The sequence below is a fragment of the Zootoca vivipara genome, chromosome 6, assembly GCF_965207765.1.
Source record: "Zootoca vivipara chromosome 6, rZooViv2.hap1.1, whole genome shotgun sequence".
Taxonomy (NCBI): Eukaryota; Metazoa; Chordata; class Lepidosauria; order Squamata; family Lacertidae; genus Zootoca; species Zootoca vivipara.
Window position 1 is genome coordinate 86610674 of NC_142589.1, and position 27623 is coordinate 86638296.

Consider the following 27623-nt stretch of genomic DNA (forward strand, 5'->3'; position numbering starts at 1 on the left):
AGAGAGTTCCGATGCCAGTGGGGAAGCAGGAAGTCGGGGCCGAGGCTCAGGCAAGGTAGAGGAGCCAGGGTCCAAGGGGGGACAGGAAGGGGCGAATAAGGGGGGGAGACCCATCCCCCCAACTCCGGAATTACGCAGAAAGAGGAGGGGAAAGAGGATGGGTCTGCCAAAGCTTTTGTGTTGGAGAAAGACGCGCCAAAAGCCATTAGGAGGTTCTGAAACCGACTGACCACATCACTCCGTGTAAATAGCAATGACTTCAGCACTGTAAATATGCAGCACCAATAAAAGGATAAAATGCAGAGCTGCGTAGCGTCGTTACTCTGAAGTAGTCCACTCCGGCCACTGTGACAGCAACCTCCTAATCCTTTTTTGGGCTACTTTGGAGTTGCCGGGATGAGCGTGTCAGAGGCGGAGAGATGGCGGCAGATCGCGGAGCAAGCCCAGCAAGAACTGCAGCAGCTGTCGCTGCAGGCGCAGGGGGAATTGAAGGCAGCTAAAGAAGAGACTAAGAAGGTCCAGGACGACCGGCTACAACTTGCAGAACAGGTGAGAGCGCTACAGGAAAGAGAGCAGGAATTAAGGGCGGTGGCGGTAGACCTCCAAAACAAGCTGGATGCAGAGAAAAACAAGGCGGGAGGGGCACCCCAAGTCCAAGTGCTGCCAGGAAGGAGAGCCGGGACCCTAGTAAGCAAGTTCAATGGAGACCCGAGGGAATATCAGGGCTTTGAGACTGAGATTGTGTATGCTCTTGAGCTGCACCACGATGAGTTCCCTGATGATGAGCACCGGGTAGCGTTTATTGTGGAGCACCTTACCGGGGCAGCCAGGGAGTGGCTAAGACCGTTAATCGCAACAAGGAATCCTTGCATGAAGAATGTCAAACTTTTTCTAGAAGGTTTGAAAACGATGTATTCGTCCGATAGTCATATGGACCAGACTAAGGAGGAACTTCATAATTTACGCCAAGGAAATATGACAGTTCGCGCGTATTGGGCGAAATTCACCATGCTGGTGCACAGATTGGGGTGGGAACTAGAGTCACCCCCAATGCAAGCGGCGTTCTACTTGGGGTTGCATGAGGAGGTGAAGGATGAGCTCTCGAGAGGTCCAAAGCCCAGTAATATGGATCAGCTGAGCAAAGCGGCTCTGGCGGTGGGGGTGAGACAGGAATCCCGGTGGAGCGACAAGCAAGCAACGCGCGCAAAGCGGGCTTGGTTCCCACGGTCGCAGGAGAAGCCACTCCCCCAACAACCCTTTCAAGCCACGCCTGGGGCCAGCCAGGACCAGGAACCCATGCAGATTGATAGCGCGCGCGCGCGGGCTTTTCAAACCCCAGCGGCGCCAAGACGCAAGGAGGGAAGGGGTGGGAATTGCTTTCTCTGCAACTCCCCCCAGCATCTCGTCAGAGACTGCCCACATCGCAGGGAGTGGCAAGGAAAGGCGGGAACGGTTGTGCCCTCCCCCACTGACGCAGTACCACAGCAGGGAAACGGGAAAGCCTGGCTGCAGGAGACAAGGGGCATCAGCCAGGCACAGTCAGCAGACAACAGCCCCAGCCCACCCACCCGCACAGAGAGGAGCAGAGCCAGCCCACCCCTCCCAGAGCAGGAGTGGTTCTAGAAGTGACGCTCACGCTCCCAAATGGCTATCCATTGACGGTCCTCGCCCTAATTGACAGTGGTGCCTCAGCCAACTTCTTCTCGAGAAACTTTGCAGAAGAGCACCAGATCCAGCTTCTGCAGCTGGATTTTCCTCTGCACGTGGCAACCATTGATGGCAGAGAGCTGCTGGGAGGGGCCATCACTCATCAACCCCCCCCATGAGAATGACGGTGGGAAGGCACTCAGAGACACTGGCATTCAACGTCACCACCATCTCAGACCCCCCCATCGTCTTGGGCATGAGCTGGCTGGCGCGCCACGACCCCTCCATCAGTTGGCACCAGAGATGCATCACGTTTGGGTCGGACTTTTGTCTGGAACATTGCATGCAGCACCAACCAGGGGAGGGGCCTCCAATAGCCACGGTGGCCACCATGCACGTCAAAGGGGGTGAGGCGATACCCAAGCCGTACTGGGACCTGCAGGAGGTCTTCAGCGAAGCGGAGTCCGACCACCTACCCCCGCACAGGCCTTTTGACTGCCAGATCAACCTGGTGCCAGGGGCAACTATACCCCCAGCCAAGCTGTACGCCATGTCAGACCAGGAACTGGAGGATCTGCGCGCTTTCATCGACAAGAACCTCAAGCGGGGGTTCATCAGAGAAAGCAAGGCAGCAGGGGGCAGCCCGGTCTTCTGGGTGGACAAGAAAGACACGCAACAGCGCCGTCTTGTGGTGGATTTTAGACGGCTGAATTCAGTGACAGAGCCAGTGGCTTTCCCCATGCCCAGAGTGGATGATCTCCTGACAGCGGCACGCAGGGGCAAGATTTTCACCAAGCTAGACCTGAGGGGGGCGTACAACTTGATCAGGATCCGGGAAGGCGATGAATGGAAAACCACGATGTTCACGCCTCTGGGCTCTTTTGAATATCTGGTGATGCCCTTCGGGTTGCAAGGGGGCTCAGCATGCTTCCAGGCCTTCATGCACCACGTCCTGGGGTCCCTCCTCTTCAGGAAATGCTTGGTCTTCCTGGATGACATCCTTATCTACTCCGATGACCCAGTGCAGCATGTGAAAGATGTCAGGGAGGTGTTGCAGCGCCTGAAGGAGAACCACCTGTATGTGAAGCTGGAGAAGTGCAAGTTTCACACCAAGGAGGTGGACTTCCTGGGCTACAAGCTGTCAGACAAGGGGCTGGCGATGGACAAGGACAAGGTGCAGGCCATCCTGGACTGGCACAGCCCCAGGACGCGCAAAGATGCCCAACGCCTACTAGGCTTCGCCAACTTCTACAGGAAGTTCATCAAGAACTTCTCTCGCGTTACGGCTCCCATCACTGACTGCCTGAGAGGCAAGCAGAAGTTCAGGTGGACACCAGAGGCGCAAGCAGCGTTCGAAAGCCTCAAGAGGGTGTTCGCCTCAGACCAGAACCTGTTCCACGTGGTTCAGGACGCGCCCCTACGCGTGGAGACAGATGCTTCTGATAAAGCTGTGGGCGCCATTTTGTTGCAACTGGACGCCAACAGAGAGTGGAGACCCTGTGCCTTCTTCTCCAGGAAGTTGACCCAGCCAGAGCGAAACTACACGGTGTTTGATCGGGAACTTCTTGCGATCCACGCTGCGTTCCAGCACTGGAGACACTTCCTGGTGGGCGCCAAGCACCCCATCCAGGTGTGCACGGACCACAAAAACCTGGAGTTCTGGAGAACTGCCAGGGTGCTCAACCAGCGGCAGATACGGTGGGCAGAGTTCTTCGCGAACTTCAACTTCTCCATACACTACATCCCGGGAGAGCAGAATGTCAGGGCGGATGCCCTCTCCCGCAAGCCAGAGTACATGGAGGAGGAGGCGCCACCGGCACCCAGGCACATTTCCCCCCCGTCAGCATGGTCCTGCGGAGCAGCAGTGGTGAGCGAGGCAGAACTCACAGCACTGACGGCAGCGGATGAATTTGCCAACCGCATCTTCAGAGAACTGAGAGGGGGGGGGAGCAGGCAAAAGACTTTGCAGCACGCAGGGGGCTGCTTTTCTACAAGGGTGCACTGTACCTGCCCACCACCCAGCTTAGACGTACGGTCCTCAAGCAGATGCACGACAACCCAACGGCGGGTCATTTTGGGAGGGACAAAACCGCTCACCTAGTCATGAGACACTTCTGGTGGCCAGGGGTGCGGGAAGATGTTCGAGACTATGTACGGGGCTGTGACACCTGCCAGCGGGCAAAGGTGGTCAGAGCAGCGCCAGCAGGATTGCTGGAGCCCTTAGCCACACCACACAGGCCGTGGGAAGTGGTGTCCATGGACTTCATCACAGATCTGCCTTCTTCCAGGGGCAAGACCGCAGTGTTGGTGGTGGTGGACCTCATGTCCAAAATGTGCCACTTTATACCGTGTGCCAGGGCGGTCTCTGCAGAAGAGACAGCCAAACTGTTTGTTGACCATGTATTCCGACTGCATGGATTACCTTTAAGGGTTATTTCGGATCGTGGCCGCCAATTTGTTTCCAGGTTCTGGAGGCGGCTCATGAACCTCCTGCAGGTGGAGGTCAGCTTGTCTACGGCTCGGCACCCGCAGACCAATGGACAGGCGGAGAGGGTCAACGCCATTCTGCAGCAGTACCTGAGATGCTACGTCAGCCAGCGGCAAACGGACTGGGTGGATCGCCTGCCACTGGCAGAATTTGCCTACAACAATGCGGTGCACGTCTCCACAGGGGTGTCGCCCTTTAAGGCCAATTACGGGCGCGACCTCAGATCTTTCCCAGAGAGGGAGGGGGAGGAGGAGGAGGAGGGCCCACAGGCTGAGGATTGGGCAGAGGAACTGGAGACGGTGCACCAGCAGCTCAGAGAACACTTGGAGAGAGCCAAGGAAGCGTACAAGAAGGGGGCAGATCGCCACAGGCGACCGGGGGAGGTCATTAGGGTGGGGGACAAAGTTTGGTTGTCCTCGGAGGGCCTTCCCATCAGAGGGAGGTGCAAAAAGCTGGCGCCCAGAAGGTTGGGCCCCTTCACGGTCACGCAACAGGTCAACCCGGTGGCATACAGGCTGGCACTGCCAGAGGACATGAGGGTGCACCCAGTGTTTCATAGATCGCTGCTGTCGCCGTACAGGGAAAGCAGCAGGCTCCGAGGCAGCGAACAAACCCCTGAGGGAGGGGGGGAGAGGGAAGGCAGGGAGCAACTCAATGAGGCCACGGCCATCCTGGACTCAAGGTGGGGGGTAGGGGGCCTGGAGTACCTCATGGCATGGGAGGATGCTCCACCGTCGCAGAATGAATGGGTCCCAGCCACTCAGATACAGGAGGAATTCCTGGTAGAAGAATTTCACGCCCTCTTTCCCCATAGACCCAAGCCCTGGCACATGGAAAGGGAGGGGGAGGGGGAGGAAGCACGGGAGAGCAGTTCACCATGGCGCTGGGAAGCGGAGTTTGAGGAACCAGAGGATGAGGTATGGGTGTCACCGAGATCCACCCAGTCAGAGGAAGGAGCAGATTGGCAGAACATTTTTACCCCTACCAGCTCTGACGCCACGGACTTTTTGGGATTCCCGTCCTCCCAGGCGGAAGGGGGGGGCTCGCAGGACTGGGGGGAGGTGTTCACACCAACGGGCTCGGAAGGTACTGAGTTCTTAGGCTTCCAGTCGTCACCGACACCTGGGGGGGACCTGGGGAGGGGTGAAGGAGAGCTTGGGAGGGGGGTGGATGTGAGGGACAGGGGATATCGCGAAGTCCCTCCCCTCCTGAGTTCAAGCCCATCCCCGAGCACAGGGGAAAGCAGAGAGAGTTCCGATGCCAGTGGGGAAGCAGGAAGTCGGGGCCGAGGCTCAGGCAAGGTAGAGGAGCCAGGGTCCAAGGGGGGACAGGAAGGGGCGAATAAGGGGGGGAGACCCATCCCCCCAACTCCGGAATTACGCAGAAAGAGGAGGGGAAAGAGGATGGGTCTGCCAAAGCTTTTGTGTTGGAGAAAGACGCGCCAAAAGCCATTAGGAGGTTCTGAAACCGACTGACCACATCACTCCGTGTAAATAGCAATGACTTCAGCACTGTAAATATGCAGCACCAATAAAAGGATAAAATGCAGAGCTGCGTAGCGTCGTTACTCTGAAGTAGTCCACTCCGGCCACTGTGACAAAATGTATTTTGTGTTTTCATATTATGGATTTATGTTGTAACCGGCCTGAGACCTGTAGGTATAGGACAGTATACAAGTTTAATAATAATAATAATAATAATAATAATAATAATAATAATAATAATAAATCAGTGCTTTCTTTCTAAAAAAAAAAGTTTAGGGGTACTCTCATTTTCCTACTCATATTGAAATACTGCCCTTCAATGAGGCCAAATTTAGATTCACAAAATGTTTAGGGGTATGCGCACCCCTGCGTATCCCCAGAAAAAAAGCACTGAGGAGAAGAGGAAGAGGAAGAGGAAGAGGAAGAGGAGGAGGAGGAGGAAGAGGAAGAGGAAGAGGAAGAGGAAGAGGAAGAGGAAGAGGAAGAAGAAGAAGAAGAAGAAGAAGAAGAAGAAGAAGAAGAAGAAGAAGAGGAGGAGGAGGAGGAGGAGGAAGAGGAAGAAGAAGAAGAAGTTGGTAGCCCTTAATTGCCAAAACAGCTTTTCACGGTCTCTCTCTCTCTCTCTCTCTCTCTCTCTCTCTCTCTCTCTCTCTCTCTCTCTCTCTCTCTCTCCCCTACCCTCTCTCTCACACACGCAGCCCAAGCAAGCATACAGGTCCAAACAGAATTCTTCCTCTAAGAATCATATCCAAATTCTTCCCAGTTCTTTTTAGAGGACCCTGGTCAGTTTTGACTATTTTTTTTGGAACATCAGTTTATCCGCAGAGCTGGCAAACTCCGAGATGCCAAACGAGTGCAGGGATCGCCAATATGGCATCTTCCCAAAATGGTTCGACTACAACTCCCATCAAATGGCTTTAAAAGAGGATTAGACTACAAATCCACAGAGGAGGAGGAGGAGAGGCCCAAAGAAGGCTCTTGGTCCTGGCCATGATGGCTGTGCTCTGCAATGCTTCTGAAGACCAGGCGCTCTGCACCACACGAGGGGAGAGTTGCTCCTGTGGTCGGATCCTGCTTGTGGGTTTCCTACAGGCATCTGTTTGGCCACTCTGAGAAGAGGATGCTCACCTAGTTCAAAGTGGTGGTTCCCTAGAAACCTGAGGCCTTTCTGTTAGGTATAATTGGACCACAGCTTCTGAAGGAATTGTTTCATTTGTTTATGTATTCCGTGGCGGCGGCAAGAATAGTCTATGCAGAAAAAATGGAAAGAACAGGAAGCCCAACGAAAGAAGAATGGCTTATGAAGATGACGGGATACGCTGAGATGGTTAGACGAAGTGTGAGAATTAAAGAACAGAGCGAAGAAAACATTTCTTGAAGAACGGCAATGTTTTGTGGAATATTTGGGGAGGGAAATCACGGTTATGTTAAAGCGTATGCTTGATGGTTGGATGGGAAGTCAACGGAGATATGTATTCTGATGGTTGTGTAAAAGAATTTGTAAAATTTGAAAAGTTAATTTTAAAAAAATTTTTAATATAGACGGGCCCTTGGCCTGATCCAACAGGCTCTACTCATGTTCGTACAGACTGCACTGATGTGTCTACTCCGGAAAAAATTTGTGCACCTTCAGCCTTGGCGAAAAGCTGTGGATCATTCAGGGCTTCTGTTTCTCAATGGTGTTCTTGTGCTTTAGGAACCTCGGAAACTGGCTTATTCAGAGATGCCCTTGTTGCATCCAGCTCAAGCACCGCCTGCCCTGTCTGAGTGGCTACAGTTTTGGACAAGAGCGTCTCCCAGCCCCAGTGGCGCTCAAGCTCCTTGCACGGAGGGCAACAGGTGGGCTTTGCTGTGCCTCTGCGGCAGTCGCTCCTAATGGAGGTCCATCTGCTGGTTGCCGCGTTCTCCCTCTCAGCCCAGCAAGCATTTCATTATTAGCCTGGCAACGCAGGGCCTTCTTGGTAGTGGCATCCTCCCTGTGGAATGCCCTCCCTTCAGATGCCAAGGAGATAAAAGAGCTACACAACTTTTAGAAGACATCTGAAGGCAGCCCTGTATCAGGAGTTTTCTAATGCTTGATGTTTTTAGATGCTGCAGGCCGCCCAGAGTGGCTGGAGAAACCCAGCCAGATGGGCGGGGAATAATAATAACAATAACAATAATAATAATAACCATCGCCAGTTATATTAATGGTTGTTCATTGCACACCTTCACCCCCTTTTCCACCAGTGGCAAAATTGCTCTGGAGATCAATGGTGGGTGAGAGAAGGTGGGTTGGTGATGTTACAGGTACTAGCCATGATGTGCTGAGCTCTGCCTGCTCTTCAAATGAACACAGGAAGCTGTTAGAGCACAGGTCCAACTAGCTCAATATTGTCTCCCCCACCCCTGTTTGTTTGTTTAGCCGTTTAGTCGTGTCCGACTCTTCGTGACCCCATGGACCATAGCACGCCATGCACTCCTGTCTTGCACTGCCTCCCGCAGTTTGGTCAAACTCATGTTCGTAGCTTCGAGAACACTGTCCAACCATTTAGCATTGGCTAAAAAAGCCAATGCAATTCTGGGCTGTATCAATAGGAGTATAGCATCTAGATCAAGGGAAGTAATAGTACCACTGTATTCTGCTCTGGTCAGACCTCACCTGGAGTACTGTGTCCAGTTCTGGGCACCACAGTTCAAGAAGGATACTGATAAGCTGGAACGTGTCCAGAAGAGGGCAACCAAAATGGTCAAAGGCCTGGAAACGATGCCTTATGAGGAACGGCTTAGGGAGCTGGGTATGTTTAGCCTGGAGAAGAGAAGGTTAAGGGGTGATATGATAACCATGTTCAAATATATAAAAGGATGTCATATAAAGGAGGGAGAAAGGTTGTTTTCTGCTGCTCCAGAGAAGCGGACACGGAGCAACGGATTCAAACTACAAGAAAGAAAATTCCACCTAAACATTAGGAAGAACTTCCTGACAGCAAGAGCTGTTCGGCAGTGGAATTTGCTGCCAAGGAGTGTGGTGGAGTCTCCTTCTTTGGAGGTCTTTAAGCAGAGGCTTGACAGCCATCTGTCAGGAATGCTTTGATGGTGTTTCCTGCTTGGCAGGGGGTTGGACTGGATGGCCCTTGTGGTCTCTTCCAACTCTATGATTCTATGATTCTATGATCTCGTCCTCTGCCGCCCCCTTCTCCTTGTGCCCTCCATCTTTCCCAACATCAGGGTCTTTTCCAAGGATTCTTCTCTTCTCATGAGGTGGCCAAAGTATTGGAGCCTCAGCTTCACGATCTGTCCTTCCAGTGAGCACTCAGGGCTGATTTCCTTCAGAATGGATAAGCTTGATCTTCTTGCAGTCCATGGGACTCTCAAGAGTCTCCTCCAGCACCATAATTCAAAAGCAACCATTCTTCGGCGGTCAGCCTTCTTTATGGTCCAGCTCTCACTTCCATACATCACTACTGGGAAAACCATAGCTTTAACTATACGGACCTTTGTTGGCAAGGTGATGTCTCTGCTTTTTAAGATGCTGTCTAGGTTTGTCACTGCTTTTCTCCCAAGAAGCAGGCGTCTTTTCATTTCTCCCACCCCTACCACTGGGTATTTGAGCCTGAGACCTTCTGCATGTCAAGCGGATGATTTGCCACTGAGCTACGAACCTTTCCCTGAGGGGGGAAGCCTATACTGTAAAGCTGGATCATTCTTTTCCAGGACTCGCACTTGGGGCAGAAAATGGTCCATGTGGTTGGGGGGGATTTTTTTTGTTTAGGTTGGCAAAAGCTCTTTTCAAGGATACTTAAAAAACATGGAAATCTCCAGTCTTCCTTTCCAAGTGGGTCACTGTGTTAGCTCACGACAAAGAATAACAGGGGCTGCTGCAAATATGATGTAGAATAAAAGGCGAGGTGTGTGAGCCCCCTGAACCTTGGTGTCACAAGGGGCAAAACTGAAATTTGAGACCCTAAGTCAGCCACTACTCCCTGTTTATAAGTAGTCTACCACTGACGCTGGAATGAGTTGAGGACAACAGGAAGGGTGGGCTACTGCCTTCATTTCCCCTGAGGCCACTTTGGAAGACAGGATTCTAGAAGCCAAGCCTGATGAGGAACGGTTGAAGGAGCTGGGTATGTTTACCCTGGAAAAGAGAAGGCTGAGAGGAGACATGAGAGCCATCTTAAAATATCTTAAGGCAGGCATCCCCAAACTGCGGCCCTCCAGATGTTTTGGCCTACAACTCCCATGATCCCTAGCTAACAAGACCAGTGGTTGGGGAAGATGGGAATTGTAGTCCAAAACATCTGGAGGGCCGAAGTTTGGGGATGCCTGTCTTAAGGGCTGTCACATGGAAGAGGGAACAAGCTGGATTCTCCTGCTCCAGAGGGTAGGACTTGAACCCATGGCTTCAATAAACAAAGAAAAGAGATTCTGACTAAACATCTGGATGAACTTTCTGACAAGAGCTGTTTGACAGTGGATTTGGACTCCCTTGGGAACATACTCCCTTGTGGACTCTGCTTAGTTGAAGGTTTTAAATCAGATGTTGGATGGCCATCTGTCATGGATGCTTTGGTTGAGAATCCTGCATTGCCGGGGGTTGGATTAGATGACCCTTGGGGGTCTCTTCCAACTCTACCATTCTGTGATTCTATTATTCCAGAGCAAATGGCCCTTTGGTCTGATGCTGCAGGACTTGTCTTTCAAAAAAAAAAAGGGAGTGGGCAATATCACAGAGCAGGAAAGGTCTTGCAATGGTTGCCAGCTGTTTCACCTGAGTGGAGCCTCTGCATCCAGAGAGAGTCTACCTTGAGATAAAAGGGGAGGTCTATCACTTTTGTGAGCCTCCCCAAATCCCACCGGGGGCCTTAAGAAGACTGATGTGGGTGTGCCTTGCCCCACGCCAGGAAGTCTTGCCATATGTTCTCTAGGTAGCTCAGCAGCAGACTCTTAATCTCAGGGTTGTGGGTTCGAGCCCCATGTTGGGCAGGTTTCCTGCATTGCAGGGGGTTGGACTAGATGACCCTCATGGTCCCTTCCAGCTCTGTGATTTCCCTATGATTCTATGTTCTTAAAGCTATCCTTAAAAACCAATCCCAATTTGAAATCAAGAGAACCTTTAATAGAAAAAACAAAACAAAACATCATCCTCCGCGCTTTTCTGATTCTTATAAAATAGGTCGGGTTGCAATCCTCCCCCCCACCAAATTTCGGCCTCTCCCCACCCTCCCCGCAAAACACACACACACTCACTCAAGATCGATCGATCGATCGATTCAAGAGCTAAAGAAAAAGCACAGTGTTTTAAGAAATCGAAACGGAAGTCTTCGAAACGGAAGCAGGAGGAATGTGTTTGTGTGCGTATGAGAGAAGGGGAGGAAACAGGGCGGTTAAGATTACAAAAAGAGGAGGAGAACCCATGTTTGGAAGACCCCAGAAACATTTTGTGCGTCCACTGAGTCACAAAGGCAGAAGGACACCAGAGCCCCACACCCTCTGCTTTCTGCCCAATGACCTTGTATTGGAGACAGGACACATGAGACTCCCCCAGTTCAGATCGGATGGGCTGATTTCCAATGTAACATCGCTTCAACTGCCCACGTGCAAAGTGCTTCTGTCATTCCCCCTTTATATTACATTTGGAATTGCATCAGCGAAAGCTCCCTTTGGTGTGTTGGTACCACAGATTTTATAGGACCTTATAGGAGACAGTGAGCTTGCTTGTGGTGAGTTAAGGAGAGGCCTGTAGCCTTGTTATTTGATTTTACAGCTTTTTCAAACCCAGAAGCCGTTCACTCTATTGCCGGGGGAAAGTGGAATGTTCTGTCTCTCTCCGACATTAGATTCCACCACCACCCCTCTCTTTTCACTGTCTGTCACCTTACTTTTTAAAGAAAGATTTAAGTAATAACAAAAGAACCATTTAAAAGCTGTTAAGAGATCTGCTATTGTGCGGTTGTGAGGATCCGGTTAGGAATTGTGTGCCACTATTGATGACACAGGCACTAGCCAATAGGTGCCTGGTAGGTCATCTCCGTGGTGTAGTGGCAGTTGCCAGTGTCCAGTGCCTGGGGCACATGCAACTGCAACCCCACCCCCGAGCAAACGGGGTCACACTGAGCCGCCTGCCCGCCCATGCAGCGGGGAGCCCAGCCAGCTGACGCAACCCTTGGCAGGCCCAGAGGAGTCCCGGGCCAGGCCACACTGGGGTTGCCTGTGGGGGGGGTGCCTTGTTTGTGCCCCCTCAAAAATTGTGCGCCTGGGGCAAATGCACCCCTGGCACCCCCACGCTACACCCCTGGGTTGGCTCCCACTAAGTTCTAGACCTCTTGAAACGAATGGGCTTGCTCCTTAATTTCCGTGCGTTTACTCTGAGCCGGATTAACATTAGATACAGCCCACAATATTTATTTCTTTATAACAGGGGTGGAGAACCTCTGGTCCAGGGGATGGATGTGGCCCTCCAGGCCTCTCCATTTGGCCCCTGGAACTCTCCCCTCATTGACCCTCGTTCTGCACCTTGCTTGGGTGTGTTTTTTCTGCCTAGGATGCATCCTGATGTCTTGGTGACAGGTGGAGTGTGCGTAGAAACCAGCCAATTGCATAAAAGTAAACTTTGCACCAATTGCTCTATCCACTCCAACCCCCCCCCCCCCGGCCTCACCCAACAGTGGCATGTGGCCCCTGGAAGCCATCCCAGCAGCAAATGGGGCCCTCAGGATGAAGTCTCTGCTCCTACTTTAAAACAGGTCTTAGTCTTTCTTCCAGGAGACAGAATGGGGTTTGGAAGGAGAGCAGCGGGGGGGGGGGGAGCACACACGTGCCACTCAGACCCCCTTGCACTTATGTATGGCTCCAAAACATGTTAAATCCATATATAGTTTTATGAGAAATGGGCATTTGACAGCATTTCTCTCCAGTTTGGGAAGAGAAAAGGCAAACGAGCAAGTGGAGTGGGAGACTGTCGCCTGAGAGGTCCCCATTTGGAATCAAAGGACGATAGAACCGTACAGTTGGAAGGGAACCAAAGGCCCATCTAGTCTCACCCCTTGCCAGGCTGAATGTTGAGACCGTGGCGCAAGATGGCTCCCGTGGAGGGCATGGCTAGGGACCAAACAGCTGACGTTGGAAGGGAGGGAAGGGATTCTATTTTTCTTTCTTTTTTAAGAGATTGTTGTGAATTTGCACAATTTCTACATGGGATTCCCCTCCCACCCAGTGCTATTTTTCAAGAAAAAGAGGTGCCGGAACTCACCATGAACGCCTCCCTTGTTCTTTTAGAATGGCAACGGCGTCCGCCTGAGAGGTGCCGGAACTGAGTTCCAGCAAATTCCGGCTGGGGAAAAAAAAAAGCCCTGCTCCCACCCTCTCCTTATACAAACAAACAAAAGGAACATCCCCAGCTTTGCATAATGTTACATTGGAACCGGGTTCGGAATCCGTTTTCTGTGCCCGACAAGTCTTCCACGGCACGGGCCCATCTCAGCGGACTTGGGGAGGTCTGTGTACAGGGCTTTCCAGAAAAAAGCTCAGAGGGGAATCGGCCACACAATGGCCATATATGAGTCCATGGGTGCCCCCGGTGCGCGAGCCCGCCCCCCCTGGATCACCCGCTGTCCGAGGATGTGTGAGGGGCAGTGGAGGGAGACTTCCGCCGGCGGGTGGGAGTCCAGCAGGAGCGTTCGGAGCTGTTGGAGGTGCCGCAGGTGCGGGGCAGAGCCCGCTGCTGCTGGCGTATGGCTTGGCTGACGAGGCTGGGGAGCGCGTGCAGAGTCAGGCCCAGCATGTCAATCTTCCCCTCCAGGGCACTGATGCGCTTCTCGAGGTCCTCGTTGCGCTCCTGCAGCTCTGACACCATGTCGTACATGACGTTCTGCGTCTGGCGGGAAGGGAGAGGAAAGGGGGAAAGGGTTGGCGGTCGCTGCACCGGAAGAGAGTGGGGCAGCTCCAAACTTCCTCCTTGCCACCACCACCCGGCCCCACTTATTTATAGTAATACAATAGAATAATTTATTATGATGATTATTTATACCCTGCCCATCTGACTGGGTTGCTCCAGCCACTTACAGTATTTCTCTGCACATTCTGGGAGACCAGGGGGAAGGGAGCTGGTCACAGCAGGAGGGGAAGACCACCAGGACTCTTCATCAGCCTGAATCATCTCTGCCTCTTGGCCTCCCTCCTCTCCAGCCTCTGCTTCTGCCTCCGATTCTGGACTTCTCTCTGCCACAGACTCTTCCCCGCTCACCAAGCCCTGTTACCTCTTCTGCTTTTGACACCTCCTCTTCCCAACCTGCTCCTTCTCCATCTGACCACTCATTGTTGTCCCACCACCAGCCCCCTGGCTGGCTCTGAGCCTTCTTCCCCTGAGGGTTCCCTAGGGCGTTCCCCAGCTGGTGCCTCTCATCCAACCAGTCCACGACCCTCCCTCCCTCCCTCCCTCCCTCCCTCCCTCCCTCCCTCCCTTCCTTCCTTCCTTCCTTCCTTCCTTCCTTCCTTCCTTCCTTCCTTCCTTCCTTCCTTCCTTCCTTCCTTCCTTCCTTCCTTCCTCTGTCCTTGTTCTGTCCACTTTGGGAACCAATTCCAGCTCAATAATATTTCCACTGACAGCAGGTAACAGCTCTCCAGGGTTTCAAGCAGGGGGACATTCCCAGACCCTTCCAATATCAGGGATTAAACCTGAGAGCTTTCCCCTGTAGAACAGACTCTGCAACTTCCCCTTATAAATAAAGCAAGAGCCTAGTAGTCATGATTCTGAATAAAGGGGCTGGCTACCTTTGAAATGGATTGCATTGAGCAGGGGTCGGCAACCTATGGCCCATGGGCCACAAGCAGCGCACGGGGGTCGTTTAACCGGCCCACGAGCCACCCCCGAACTGAGCCGCCCGCTTGGCAAGTATAATAATAGTAATAATTTATTATTTATACCCCGCCCATCTGGCTGAGTCTCCCCAGCCACTCTGGGCAGCTCCCAATTGAATATTAATACAGCATTAAATATTAAAAGCTTCCCTAAACAGGGCTGCCTTCAGATGTCTTTTAAAATTAAGATAGTGGCTTATTTCCTTGACATCTGATGGAAGGGTGTTCCACAGGGCGGGTGCTGCTACCGAGAAGGCCCTCTGTCTGGTTCCCTGTAACCTCACTTCTCACAATGAGGGAACCGTCAGAAGGCCCTCGGCGCTGCTCTAAACTGCAGCACCAGAAATTGCGTCTGTGCATGTGCAGACGCCAAAAAACGTGTCTACAATGCGCTCTACGTGGGGCTACCTTTGAAGGTGACTCGGAAACTACAACTAATCCAGAATGCGGCAGCTAGACTGGTGACTGGGCGCGGCCGCCGAGACCACATAACACTGGTCTTGAAAGATCTACATTGGCTCCCAGTACGTTTCCGAGCACAATTCAAAGTGTTGGTGCTGACCTTTAAAACCCTAAATGGCCTCGGTCCAGTATACCTGAAGGAGCGTCTCCACCTCCATCATTCTGCCCGGACACTGAGGTCCAGCACCGAGGGCCTTCTGGCGGTTCCCTCGTTACGAGAAGCCAAGTTGCAGGGAACTAGGCAGAGGGCCTTCTCAGTGGTGGCGCCTGCCCTGTGGAACGCCCTCCCAACAGATGACAAAAAGGAAAACAACTACCAGACTTTTAGAAGACATCTGAAGGCAGCCCTGTTCAGGGAGGCTTTTAATGTTTACTAGATTATTGTGTTTTATTCTTCTGATGGAAGCCGCCCAGAGTGGCTGGGGAGACCCGGCCAGATGGGCGGGGTATAAATATATTATTATTATTATTATTATTATTATTATTATTATTATTATTATTATTATTATTAAGGTAAAAGGTAAAGGGACCCCTGACCATTAGGTCCAGTCGTGACCGACTCTGGGGTTGCGCGCTCATCTCGCATTAGTGGCCGAGGGAGCCGGCGTATAGCTTCCAGGTCATGTGGCCAGCATGACAAAGCCACTTCTGGCAAACCAGAGCAGCACACGGAAACGCCGTTTACCTTCCCGCTGTAGCGGTTCCTATTTATCTACTTGCACTTTGACGTGCTTTTGAACTGCTAGGTTGGCAGGAGCTGGGACCAAGCAACGGGAGCTCACCCCGTCACAGGGATTCGAACCGCCGACCTTCTGATCAGCAAGCCCTAGGCTCAGTGGTTTAACCACAGCGCCACCTGGGTCCCATTACTACTACTACTACTACTACTATTATTATTATTATTATTATTATTATTATTATTATTATTATGCAGACGCTGGACATCGCGGAAATCACAGAGTGAACTGGCCCAGGCGAGGTAAACCTTGCCGACCCCTGGCATTGAGCATCTACCGCAAACCTTGGGTGATAACACCCAAGGTTATTACTTCAAGCAGAGACCCAAACATTGCTTGATGTTTCCATCACCCAGGCGTGGCTCACCTTTGACAAATCCACGAGGGTGTTTGCCTGGTCGTTGAGCTTCCTCTGTTCCATTTTCACGCTCCTCAACCTGGAAAGCAAAAACGATAACGGGAATTAAAGATGAGGGGAGGCGGGCAGGGCATTGGGGTTGCACGAAGCAGCGGTCTGCAGGTGGAACAGACAGGAGATGAGAGAAAGAGATTCCACCACCACCGTAGACAGACATGCACACAATTCCAGATCCCGCCTTGCTGGATCCAAACACACGCACACCCACGCATGCAGGGAGCCAATGACACGAGACCATTGGCTTGGGTGGAGACAGCTTAGAGAAGAGCCCTCTCTCAGCATGGAGTGACCCTCCACCTCTAGGTTTTCGGGGGACTGGCCAAGACCTTCCTGTCTTAGCTGAGCCTTGGAGGTCAGCCACTCAGCTTCTGAGAAACCCTGTTGGGTTTTCATCCCACTAGAAAATTTAGAGACCCCCCTTACCACTTCCAGGGAATTGATGCTGCTTTTAAATATTAGTCTGATTCACCTTGAGAGCTGTCTTCTGGGCTTGCATATTGGTTTGGGGGCATGGATCAGGTCATTAAAATGCAAAGTGGATGGATGTCTCTTCTAAAGCATCTGGAAGGATTCAGGGCAGGGCAGGTTCTGCAACCACATCTCCTCCCGGCTTGTCTCCCAGAACCAGGAGAGGCATGAAAAGGGTGGAGAAGAGGTTGGCTGATGACAGGAGCAGTCTCTGATTGCTTGGGGGTGGAAGCCCTGGAGAGGAGGGGGTGGGAACTTTCAGTCTTGGCAGCTGAATTTTATGGAGGAGGACCACCGGAGATGAGCTGCTCTCCTCATCAGGCCTGGAACTCAGCCAGGTCTGTGGAGATGGTGTTTTTGCTAATTGAGGTGTTTGGGGATAACATCCATAAAGAATTGCAGAAACTACTAAAAATCTCTTTTAATAAAAAACCAGAAGCTTATCTTCTGGGGATTACAGGTCTGGATTTTACTCAAGAAACGAAGGATATCTTCTTATACAGGTGAAACTCGAAAAAATTAGAATATCGTCGAAAAGTGCATTTATTTCAATAATGCAACTTAAAAGGTGAAACCAATATATGAGATAGATGTATGACATGCAAAGCAAGATATGTCAAGCCTTGATTTGTTGTAACGGTAATTATTTGTCATTAGGCGGGTTAATTATAAATGGAATGTAATTAATGAAATGTAATAGCGGTGTTTATTTTTGTTTATCTTTGTATTATTGTAACTATTTGTTTTATTTCTGTGGAATTTCCAAAAGAAAGCATTTGTGAAAATTAAAGGAAAAATAAAAAATAGTAAGTTGCATTACTGAAATAAATGCACTTTTCGACGATATTCTAATTTTCCCAAGTTTCACCTGTAAATCCACCTTTGAACTGTGTGGTTACTGACCGGCACATTCCTGTGACAGTCTGAAGGATGGATTCAATGGACCTTTCCCAGCCTGGCTTATCAGGAAATTGGGAAGGCAAGGGTGGGGCGGGAGAGAGAATCATCTCACATTCCCTGAGTCATTTGAAGATGCTCACGCTAGTGTTTACAGTCCTTAAACGACTCAGGTCCCAAATATTTGAGAGACTGTGGACTCTCATGTGTTAAGAACATAGTAAGAGGCCATAGGGGACCATAGAGACCAACCAAATGCCCATTATGGGAGACTCTCAACCAGGACTCAAACACAGAACCAACTTTCCCTTCTCGTGGGTTTCCAGTATTACTGTCTAGTATTACTGTCTAGGCCAGTGGTTCCCAACAGGGGGTCCGCGAGCTATGCCAGAGGGGTCCGCCAGATGCTATTAGAATAAAAAATATATTAAATATATTTCGTATGATAACAGATTTTTTTGTTTGGGCCGCTTCCTGCATGAGCAGAGTCTAGCGCAAAACTAGAATTAGATGAGGCAGTAGTTCTGCTGTATGCTGTTAGGTGGCGCTTTACAAACACTACTGTTTTGCAAAGAGGCAGCGCGCACATTCTACTAACGCTCACCTCCCCAAGATGCTTTGTGCACGTCGGCTTCATTTGTGCGCTACTGCGCAGGCACCCTGTCTTCTCCATTCCCCTCCTTCCTCCCTGGACTCTTATAAAAAGACTCTTAATTTGGCTCTCACTTTTTAATTTTAGGATTAGGAATTAATGGGGGTCCTTGTCACAATAGCAGCTCGATGAGGGGTCCTCGAGAAAATTTTCTTGGGAACCCCTGGTCTAGGCAGTGCATAGCCATTGATGCTAGTGGAAAACACAGCAGGGGTTGCCCTTTGGCCTGCAGAAGTTTTTTTTTGGAGGGGGTGGCAGTTTGGGGAGGAAGATTGCCTTCTCTGTGGCAGCCCCTACACTGCGTAGCTCCCTCCCCACAGAGATCTACAAGGCACCTTCATTGCCCAGCTTTTGTCACATGCGGAAAATGTGCTGCATTATCCAGGCACCCCAGTTGCAGTTTTGATTGGGGTTTTTTAATGTCGCGTTTACATGGTTGTGGCCTGCGGAAGGGAGGGCTACAATAATAATAATAATAATAATAATAATAGCAATAGCTAAAGGTAAAGGACCCCTGGGTGGTTAAGTCCAGTCAAATTCGACTATGGGGTTCAACGCTCATCTCCGCTTTCAGGCCGAGGGAACTGGCATTTGCCCACAGATAGTTTTTCCAGGTCATGTGGCGAGCAGGATTAAACTGCTTCCGGCACAACGGGACACTGTGACAAGTGCCAGGGTGCACGGAAATGCTGTTTACCTTCAGAATAATAATAATAATAATAATAATTCAGATGGGATCTGCCAGGCTGTGATGGGCAGAGCAACGATGACATTGGCTGGAGCAGTTTAATAATAATAACAATAATTTTATTATTTAGACCCTGCCAAGCTGGCTGGGTTCCCCCAGTCGCTCTGGGCTGCTTACAGCACTTATGGAAACATAGTAAAACGTCAAACATTAAAAACTTCCCGATACAGGCAGGAGGGTCCATGTGGGTGCTGTGAGATGGAGACATAATGACGCTCCCACTTATGGATGGGTCCAGAAAGCCCTCCCGTTGCTTGGACTCTAAATCAGAGCAACGTCGCGAGACACAGGCAAGATGGAAACAGCTTGTGCTGAGAGATGGGAGGGAAGAGAAACACAGCATTTGCAAGTTGGCAGAGGATTGGCATGCTACGAACCCCCAAATTTCTGACTCTCTCTCTCTCTCTCTCTCTCTCTCTCTCTCTCTCTCTCTCTCTCTCTCTCTCTCTCTCTCTCTCTCCTCTCTCTCTCTCTCCTCTCTCTCTCTCTGTCCACATTTCAAAACGGAGAGAAATTTGGGTTAGCCGAGGGCTGGCCGGAGTGAAGCGAGGTTGGGATGTGCACCTTTGCGTGCGTAACTTGGGCATGCGTGTGTGTCTGAATGGGGCCGACATTGTGGCCTCCCGGAGGAGTGGAGACAAAGACGGGCAAACCATGCATTCAAACAAAAGTTTTGGCGGAACAGTAACTTACTTCTGGGCTCTGCAAGGGCGGGGCAGGGTGGAGGAGGGGGGAGGGAACAGAGACAAAACAACAGCACAGGTTTAAATAAACATGAGAGAGAGGAAAGCGGGGGGGGGGGGTTCACACCGCCAGACAGATACCGCCGTCTCTGCTCCCCAGAACCCACAGATACCCACCCCGGAGTGGTCAAATTGTGGGTCGAAGTTATGAAGATAGCCAAAAGCCCAGCACACACCTGGCATATACAAATGGGGGGGGGGCATTGCCAGCGACTCCCTGTTATGCACAGGAACATAGGAATTCATCTTATACAGAGCCAGACCCGCTTCCCCAGTCTATCTAGTTCAATATTGCCTGCACTGACTGACAGCAGCAGTGGCTCGCCAGAGATTTCCATCTCTTACATGGAGACGACATGCAGACCCTCCAAGTGTCCCTATTTTCCAAGGACAGTCCTGGGTTTACAGAAGCCGTCCCGGTTTCTGATTTGACCCTGGAACATAGCTGTCAAGTTTTTCCTTTACTCGCGAGGAAGCCTATTCAGCAGAAGGGAATTTCCCTTAAAAAGGGGGAGAACATGACAGCTAGGCCCTGGAATGTCCCGCTTTTCCTTAGGATGCCCCTGTTTTCATCGGGGAAATGTTGGAAGGCATGAGATTGAACTTGCATCCTACTGTATGGAAGACTGCTGAGCTTGGGGGACCAAGTAAGATTCTGGTCCTTTGTTCAGAAAGGAAGTTGCGTTGCCTTCCACCGAGCCGTCTAGGTCAGTATCATCGGCACTGGCTGGCTGAGCTGGGAAAAGCACAGAACTCTTGAGAGCGCCACCCATCCCGGTTCTGTCAGTTTGGTGACACCTCTATCTCTCTCTCTCTCTCCCTCACCCACCCACCCAATGGCCCGACATTACTGATAACACACTGCATGTAAAAACACTGTAAAAGAAAGCCAGGGACCCACAATTTTGTCGCCTCAAGTTTATTTTGACGGCACAACCCCCTGCAAGTTCACACACTCTGGTTGGCTGACAAACCATCTCGTCGTAGATCGCCTTCGACGCAAGGGGAGGCGAGGGAACCTCAACGTGCAAGGAGTATTTTGGTGCAATTGTGCGTGCCGTCACACCAGAACATCTCCCTCTCCTCCCTATGTTGCATCGATGCACACAAGCAGATGGTTAACACGGATATGGGAGGGGGATTTGAAAAACACAAATGATTTGAAACACATGGAAGTCTGTTTGGCCAAGGCGGCAGCTGCCCATGACCGAAAATCTGGCAAAGGTGCTGTCCAGGGTCTTGGAAGGTAAACAGAAGAAGATGCCCTTCTAGACTTGGGATGTTCGGAAATCTAGATATGGGGCATGTTGTTGTTTTTATCAGATCCACTGACCATGATGCAGAGGAAGCTTGCAATCCTTGTCTAATGTCACTCAACCACCAGCAATATTGCCTTACCCCAGATACAGCTATACTTTTCCAAACCAAGTCTGAAGTCTCCTATGTATATTTTGCTCTGAGAGGCTTTGTTTGGTCAGAATCGAGGACAGTATATAGTTCCAAAGTTAACACTAAATACTAGACCCTCGAAGTCCCCCTGTTTTCCAGGGACAGTCCCAGATTTACAGAAGCCGTCCCGGTTTCTGATTTGATCCCGGAATGCCCCGCTTTCTCTTAGGACGTCCCTATTTTCACGGGAGAAATGTTTGGAGCGTGTGAAATGCATAACTTCTGGTAAATGAGCCACCATAACCACTAGAGAGCCGTGAAAAATTGTGTCCCGGATTTCTTAGATTCGTCTTCTCGTGTACTATCTGTGGGATGTAAAACTAGGTGCAGTCAAGTCACAATATTTCCTAGAGTGACCACATGGAGGGACACCTGACCTTCCTGCCTGACTTCCTGCCACTGATCTGGGACGGACTTCCTCTGCATGTAATAGAGATGGGCGTTACCTGTCCAGGTAAAATATAAGGAAAGGGCAGCGGCCATGTTCTCTCTCTTCTGACTACACACTCAAGCTGACCACATCTTAGTGAGAGATTCTCTCTTGGCTTCCAGCCAAGAGAGGAGAAAATGGAGTCTCAATCCATATGATTGGACTCCACATGTATATATATTACTTTTCTAAGCAAGCCTGCCTTCTGAGATTGTGCTGTTAACTCAGGATGTCTCATGAGTAAACTATTTCATACTTTTAAAGAGCACTGTGTTGTGTCTTTTCTTTTAAGAGGGATCCAAGGGAAAAGTACCAGGAATATATATATTATTCTAGAGGCTTTAGCAAGCCTGAGCAACCGTTTCTGCTGTGTCTCAAAGGGGAATGTAACTCTGCTAAGTTTGAAGCTTGCTAACACAAGCTAGGATAGGATATATTAAACAATATCTCCTCATCCACATCCCTGAAGATTCCCAAACTATCTGAAACCAAAGGGACACATTGCTTACCCAGATGTGATTTTACTTTTTTTAAACTCTCCCACCCCACTATTAGTGGTTCATGCAAACCACTCTTCTGCTTTTTGTATCGTAGAGGTAGGGGGCCCTGGGGGTGCATTTGTGGAAGCAAGTAGGTGAGCCCCCCCAAAAAAGTTTGGGAACCGTTGCTCTACATTGTTATATTTGGATGAACCTAACATTTCCCAATTCCCATGAAAGTTATGGTTTCTCGAGTCTTCTCCAAGGGAGCGATAGGAATACCTAGATGTGGACAAGGCCAGTATGTGGCTCCAAATCAAAGTGGCGCAGACTGTGGGGTGTAAAATCACAGAAAGCAGTCAAATACAACACTTCCTGTTTGCCCAGAGTGGACACTCCAACCAGGAGGACTTCCTGTGACACCTGGTCTGGAGCCTCCCCCCCCCCCTGTGTGTGACCAGGTAGATGGGTGTGACCCTAAAAAGGTAAAGGACCCCTGACAGTTAAATCCAGTTGCAGATGACTCTGGGGTTGTGCTCATCTTGCTTTACAAGCCAAGGGAGCCGGCGTTTGTCCGCAGAGTTTTTTCCAGCAGGACTAAGCTGCTTCTGGCGCAACGGAACACTGAAACCAGAGCAGCGCACGGAAACGTTTACCTTCCTGCCGGAGTGGTACCTATTTATCTACTTGCACTTTTTGGCGTACTTTCGAACTGCTAGGTTGGCAGGAACCGGGACCAAGCAATGGGAGCTCACCCCGTCACGGGGATTCGAACCGCCGACCTTCTGATCGGCAAGCCCAAGACGCTCAGTGGTTTAGACCACAGTGCCACCCGCATCCTAGGTCCTAGGCATGACCCTAGGAGACCCCATAAAAGGGCTGGTCACGCAGCCATCTTCCTTCTCTTGCTTCTCTTGATGCTGTTCTTGTGATGTATTTTTGCTGTCTGCTGGCTCTCAGCCAGCAGCACGTGGGCTCAATCCCCATATGAGATAAACTCACACTCTCTTCTGTAACTACAAGCTAAAGCCTGCCTTCAGGATCATACTGTGAACTGAATGTAAGTAAACATCTTATCATTACAGTCATACCTCGGTTTAAGTACGCCTCAGTTTGAGTATTTTCAGTTTAAGTACTCCGTGGACCCGTCTAGAATGGATTAATCCACTTTCCATTACTTTCAATGGGAAAGCTCGCTTCAGGTTAAGTACGCTTCAGGTTAAGTACGGACTTCCGGAACCAATTACTGTACACTCATACCTCAGGTTAAGTACGCTTCAGGTTGAGTACTCCGTGGACCTGTCTGGAACGGATTAATCCTCTTTCCATTACTTTCAATGGGAAAGTTCGCTTCAGGTTAAGTATGCTTCAGTTTACGTACTCCATGGACCATCTGGAACGGATTAATCCACTTTCCATTACTTTCAATGGGAAAGTTTGCTTCAGGTTAAGTACGCTTCAGTTTACATACTCCACGGACCATCTGGAACAGATTAATCCTCTTTCCATTACTTTCAATGGGAAAGTTCGCTTCAGGTTAAGTACGCATCAGTTTACGTACTCCACGGACCATCTGGAACAGATTAATCCACTTTCCATTACTTTCAATGGGAAAGTTCACTTCAGGTTAAGTACGCTTCAGGTTAAGTACAGACTTCCGGAACCAATTGTGTTTGTAAACCGAGGTACCACTGTACTTTTAAAAGAAGTCTGTTGTGTCCTTATTGTTTTAAGAGCGAATAAAGGGGAATTTACCAGGATCAAACCCAATCTGGACAAGCCAGATTGGACTGCTTAAGTAAAGAGATTCGAAGGAATCTACCAGCTAGTTTCCTGCCGTATACCGGGGAATGTACTCTGCTACTGACTCACTAGCGTGAGTGAGGAAGGGAATTATTTAATCAATATATCCTCTCCTACTATCCACAACATTCCCACACAGACCTCCGATATGGGTAGGTATCTTATAACAACCCAATGCCTCTCCCTTCTTGCCACCCCCAGCTAGCAGCAAATTTTTGCAACGATTGAACAGTGCATCGTATTTAGTGGGGCAGATTCTCCTCCTTTCGGGCAGGGACCCCCAAGTCAGGGAGAGACCTGGACAACGGAACAGGGGGATGGAGGGTGGGTGGGTGGGAGCAGGAAGCAGCAGGCACTGGGGGGGGGATTGAAGCAGGTAAACATGTTTGACTTACTGATGGATGGCTTGGAGGAACTTACGCTGGTGTTTCCGTACTTTGGCATGGTCAATCTTCCTCACCAGCTTGGTGTGCTTGTAGATCAGCCACGTTTCCCTGAGTACGTTGGCGGCAGAATTCTTCACCTGGGGCGGTTGAGGAGGGGAAGGGGTTAAGGAGGAAAGAAAAGGAGATGAGCATCAGACAGGCGGGAGAAGCCTGAGGAGGTGAGCGGCGCTCTTCCAAAGAAGAGGCTCTCTGGAGTTCGTGACGCCACAGTCTCTTACCAATCCTACCTTGCTCCCATTGTGATAGCTCTCGATTATCACCAACCAATCCAACTTTGACCCCATGGAGGTTTGTTTGTGATGATGCTAAGTTGCACCCCTGTCTTAAGAAAGCTTAACTATTCGGTCTTTTAGTGTGGCAGCATCTACACTTTGGAACTCCCTGCCTTTGGATATCCCTGTACCCATTTTGGAGCCTGCTAAAGAGATTTTTGCCATCCAGATATTTAGAAAGGTGGTGCAAGTTTTAATCTCTTTTTAGTTTATTTATAACTTTTTGAAAGTCTTAAATCATTGCTATTAATTTTCCTTATCGGACAAGTGTGTGTGTGTGTGTGTGTGTGTGTGTGTGTGTGTGTGTGTAAACCGCTGTGAGGTTTTTTTTTAAAAAAAAAACAAGCGGTGTGTGCATATTATGAAATAAATAAATATTACTGTTTTCACAGTAATTCTTGATTCTCTGAATGGCCGCTACAAGGAATTACCTTTGGAACAGCAATCCTGTGAGTTTTATAAAACGGTTGTTCCTTGCATTATCCTCTAAGTAAAGATCTTCCGTGTAGAGACCCATTGAAATTCGTGGTCCTCAGGTTCTCATGCCCATTGAATTCAATGGGTCTACTCTGAGTATGACCAGCGTTGGAGATGACCCGCGGAAAATGGATTGGGCCAAGTTATTCATGTCCATGACCTTCGATGGGTTTACTCTTGAGCAGGACAAGGGCTGACTACCACCCACACTCTGCCTATGTTGAGGATCGGGGCCGAGGGCGCTGCACTTCTTACCCGCTTTGATAGCTGCGTATCCATCATGAAGTTGTGGACGTGCTTTTCCGCTTTGGTCAGTTCGAGCTTCCGGGCGACGACGGCAACCACGAGAGCTGTACAGCCCGCCCCCTGCAAGACGAGGAAGAGGGTGGGTTAGAATAGGGACAGCCAAACCGGTTGGATGCCTGCCTGTCGAAGGAGAAGGAAGAAGTGAGCCATATGCAAGGTGTGGGATGGAACACTGGGGCAGACAAGTCACAAGAGTTCCTAGAGTGTCCACTAACAGGAACTTACCTGGAGGGACACCTGATTAAGTTCCTGTTCCTAAAGGCATGCAAATGAGGTGGTTTAGCTGGGACAAAGCCTCTGACCAGCAGCCACACTCTCTCTTAGCTACTTCCTCCTTCGATGGGAACACATCTCCAGAGAATCTCCAGTTAGGATGGTTCTCCCTCTTGGCCTGCAGCCAAGAGTGAGACCAAATGGAGCCTTACTTTACTAAGTAGTCTCCGCATGTATATACTTGTAACTTTTCTAAGCAAGCCTGCCTTTCTGAGATTATGCTGTTAACTCAGGATGAAACTGTAAGTAAACTCTATCTTATTTTATAAACACTGTGCTGTGTATTTCTTTTAAGAGGGACAAAGGGGAACTTTGCCAGGAAGTGTAATATTGAAGTATAAAGTATAATATTGTTATAGAGGTTCTAGCGAACCTAACGCACACACTTTGCTGCGCACAAAAGGGGAATGTCACTCTGCTGATATTGGAAGCTTGCTAACACAAGCTTGGATAGGATCTATCTAATAATATATCCCAATCCACATCCCTAACATTCCCACACAAGGACACTGCAGTGTGCTCCATATTTTCATTTAAGTTAGTAACACGCCACTCAATTACCAAAATCTCTAAGGGGTGGACTTGTATTTCTAAGCAGTGGTTCATAGTCTGGGAACAATTCTGGCTTCTAGCAGAGGAGGAGGCAGGAGAGGAGGGGGCCCAAGAGGCAGCAATGAGTTCGGCTGCTGAAGAATCCAGGGGGTCTCCCCCTCCTGCTGCGACCAGCTCTCCTTCCCCCGGTCTCCCAGGGCACTCCATAAAATGAACAGAGCGCGTTAGAGCTCGGATGTACACCAGATCCAGGGCAGATCTACACGCATGGTTTTTAATGTTAAGGAAGCGTTATGGAATGGTTTTGATACCTATATGGAGACATGACGTCCTACTTTTAACATTCATAGGGCGTTATTAAAATGTGACACTAGAGGGTGTTGGAGAGCAAACAGCAATGACATTTGGGAAACAGCGTTTTGAGGAAGGAAGGAAGGAAGGAAGGAAGGAAGGAAGGAAGGAAGGAAGGAAGGAAGGAAGGAAGGAAGGTTTTAAAAAATAATCCAATTTACAAGTATGCCCTGTGATGTTCTTTATGCATGCCACTACTGTTGCCCATGTTTTGTTAGCCCAAAAATGGAAAACGAGCGAGGTCCCAACCAAAGAAGAAGAATGGCAACTAAAACTGATGGAATATGCGCAGCTTGCAGACCTAACGTATAGAAAAAGAGAACAAGAAGAACATTCATTTAAAGAAGATTGGGAAATGTTTATTGAATATATGGGGGGAAATTGTGTACACTTGAAGACGCTGGCAGCATTAAGAGAAATCCAACAGTGTAAATACGTTTTGATGGAAGTAATAATGGAATACTGAATGGTTTAGTTTATATAATATATGCAGGGATTTATGCTATGCAAAATGAACCATGGAAAGAGAAGAAGGGAAGTCATTGGTATTTTAAGGTTGTTTAAATGAATATTCTATATTGTAAAACAGAAAATTTAATAAAAATTATATAAACAAAAACAATCCATTTTACAAGTATGCCCTGTGACGTTTTAGAACGGTATATCTAATGACAGGTCAGTGTCAATCCAGCCTCAGTTTGCAACTGCTTGAGAAAAACCCTGGAGAGGGTTTAGATCAGGCATCCCCAAACTTCGGCCCTCCAGATGTTTTGGACTACAATTCCCATCATCCCTGACTACTGGTCCGGTTAGCTAGGGATCATGGGAGTTGTAGGCCAAAACATCTGGAGGGCCGCAGGTTGGGGTGCCTGGTTTAGATGGTTGTGGGAAGGTGGGGGCCTTCATTTCTTGCAACTGCCCCATTGGGGCAAGACCTACTGGGGAGAGCTGCTTGGATCATCAAGCCTGCGCTTTTTTGAATAAAGAGTTAACTTCACAGACACCATGTTGTTGTTCTTTAAATCGCTGGCCTACACCTGAAATTAAAGCAAGGCAGTCTCTGAAAGGCAATCTGAAAGGCATGGCATGAAAGGAAAGAGGTACAGGGAGGGAAGAGGAAAAAAGAAGACTTACAAGCTGAAAGGCAGAACACACAGGGAAGGAAGAGCAGGGAAAGATACAGGTGGCAGAGTTGTACCTTAC

At 49.7% G+C, this 27623-nt stretch overlaps 1 protein-coding gene across 2 annotated transcripts in view; it reads right to left on the reverse strand.

Moving 5' to 3' along the window:
• Positions 1-10703: 10703 nt before the first annotated feature.
• The window catches only part of KCNN1 (potassium calcium-activated channel subfamily N member 1), a 73224-nt gene continuing 56304 nt past the window's right edge, over positions 10704-27623 (reverse strand). Inside the window, exons 6-9 of one of the 2 annotated variants that reach the window (XM_035120689.3) lie at positions 25194-25304; positions 24139-24266; positions 16024-16093; positions 10704-13474 (exon numbers count right to left, since the gene is read on the reverse strand). In XM_035120689.3, coding sequence (XP_034976580.1) covers positions 13202-13474; positions 16024-16093; positions 24139-24266; positions 25194-25304 — 582 coding nt within the window. In that variant the 3' untranslated portion in view covers positions 10704-13201. Of the gene's footprint in view, positions 13475-16023; positions 16094-18689; positions 19151-24138; positions 24267-25193; positions 25305-27623 lie in introns of those variants that run through there. The other variant, XM_088672944.1, reaches the window with a different exon arrangement.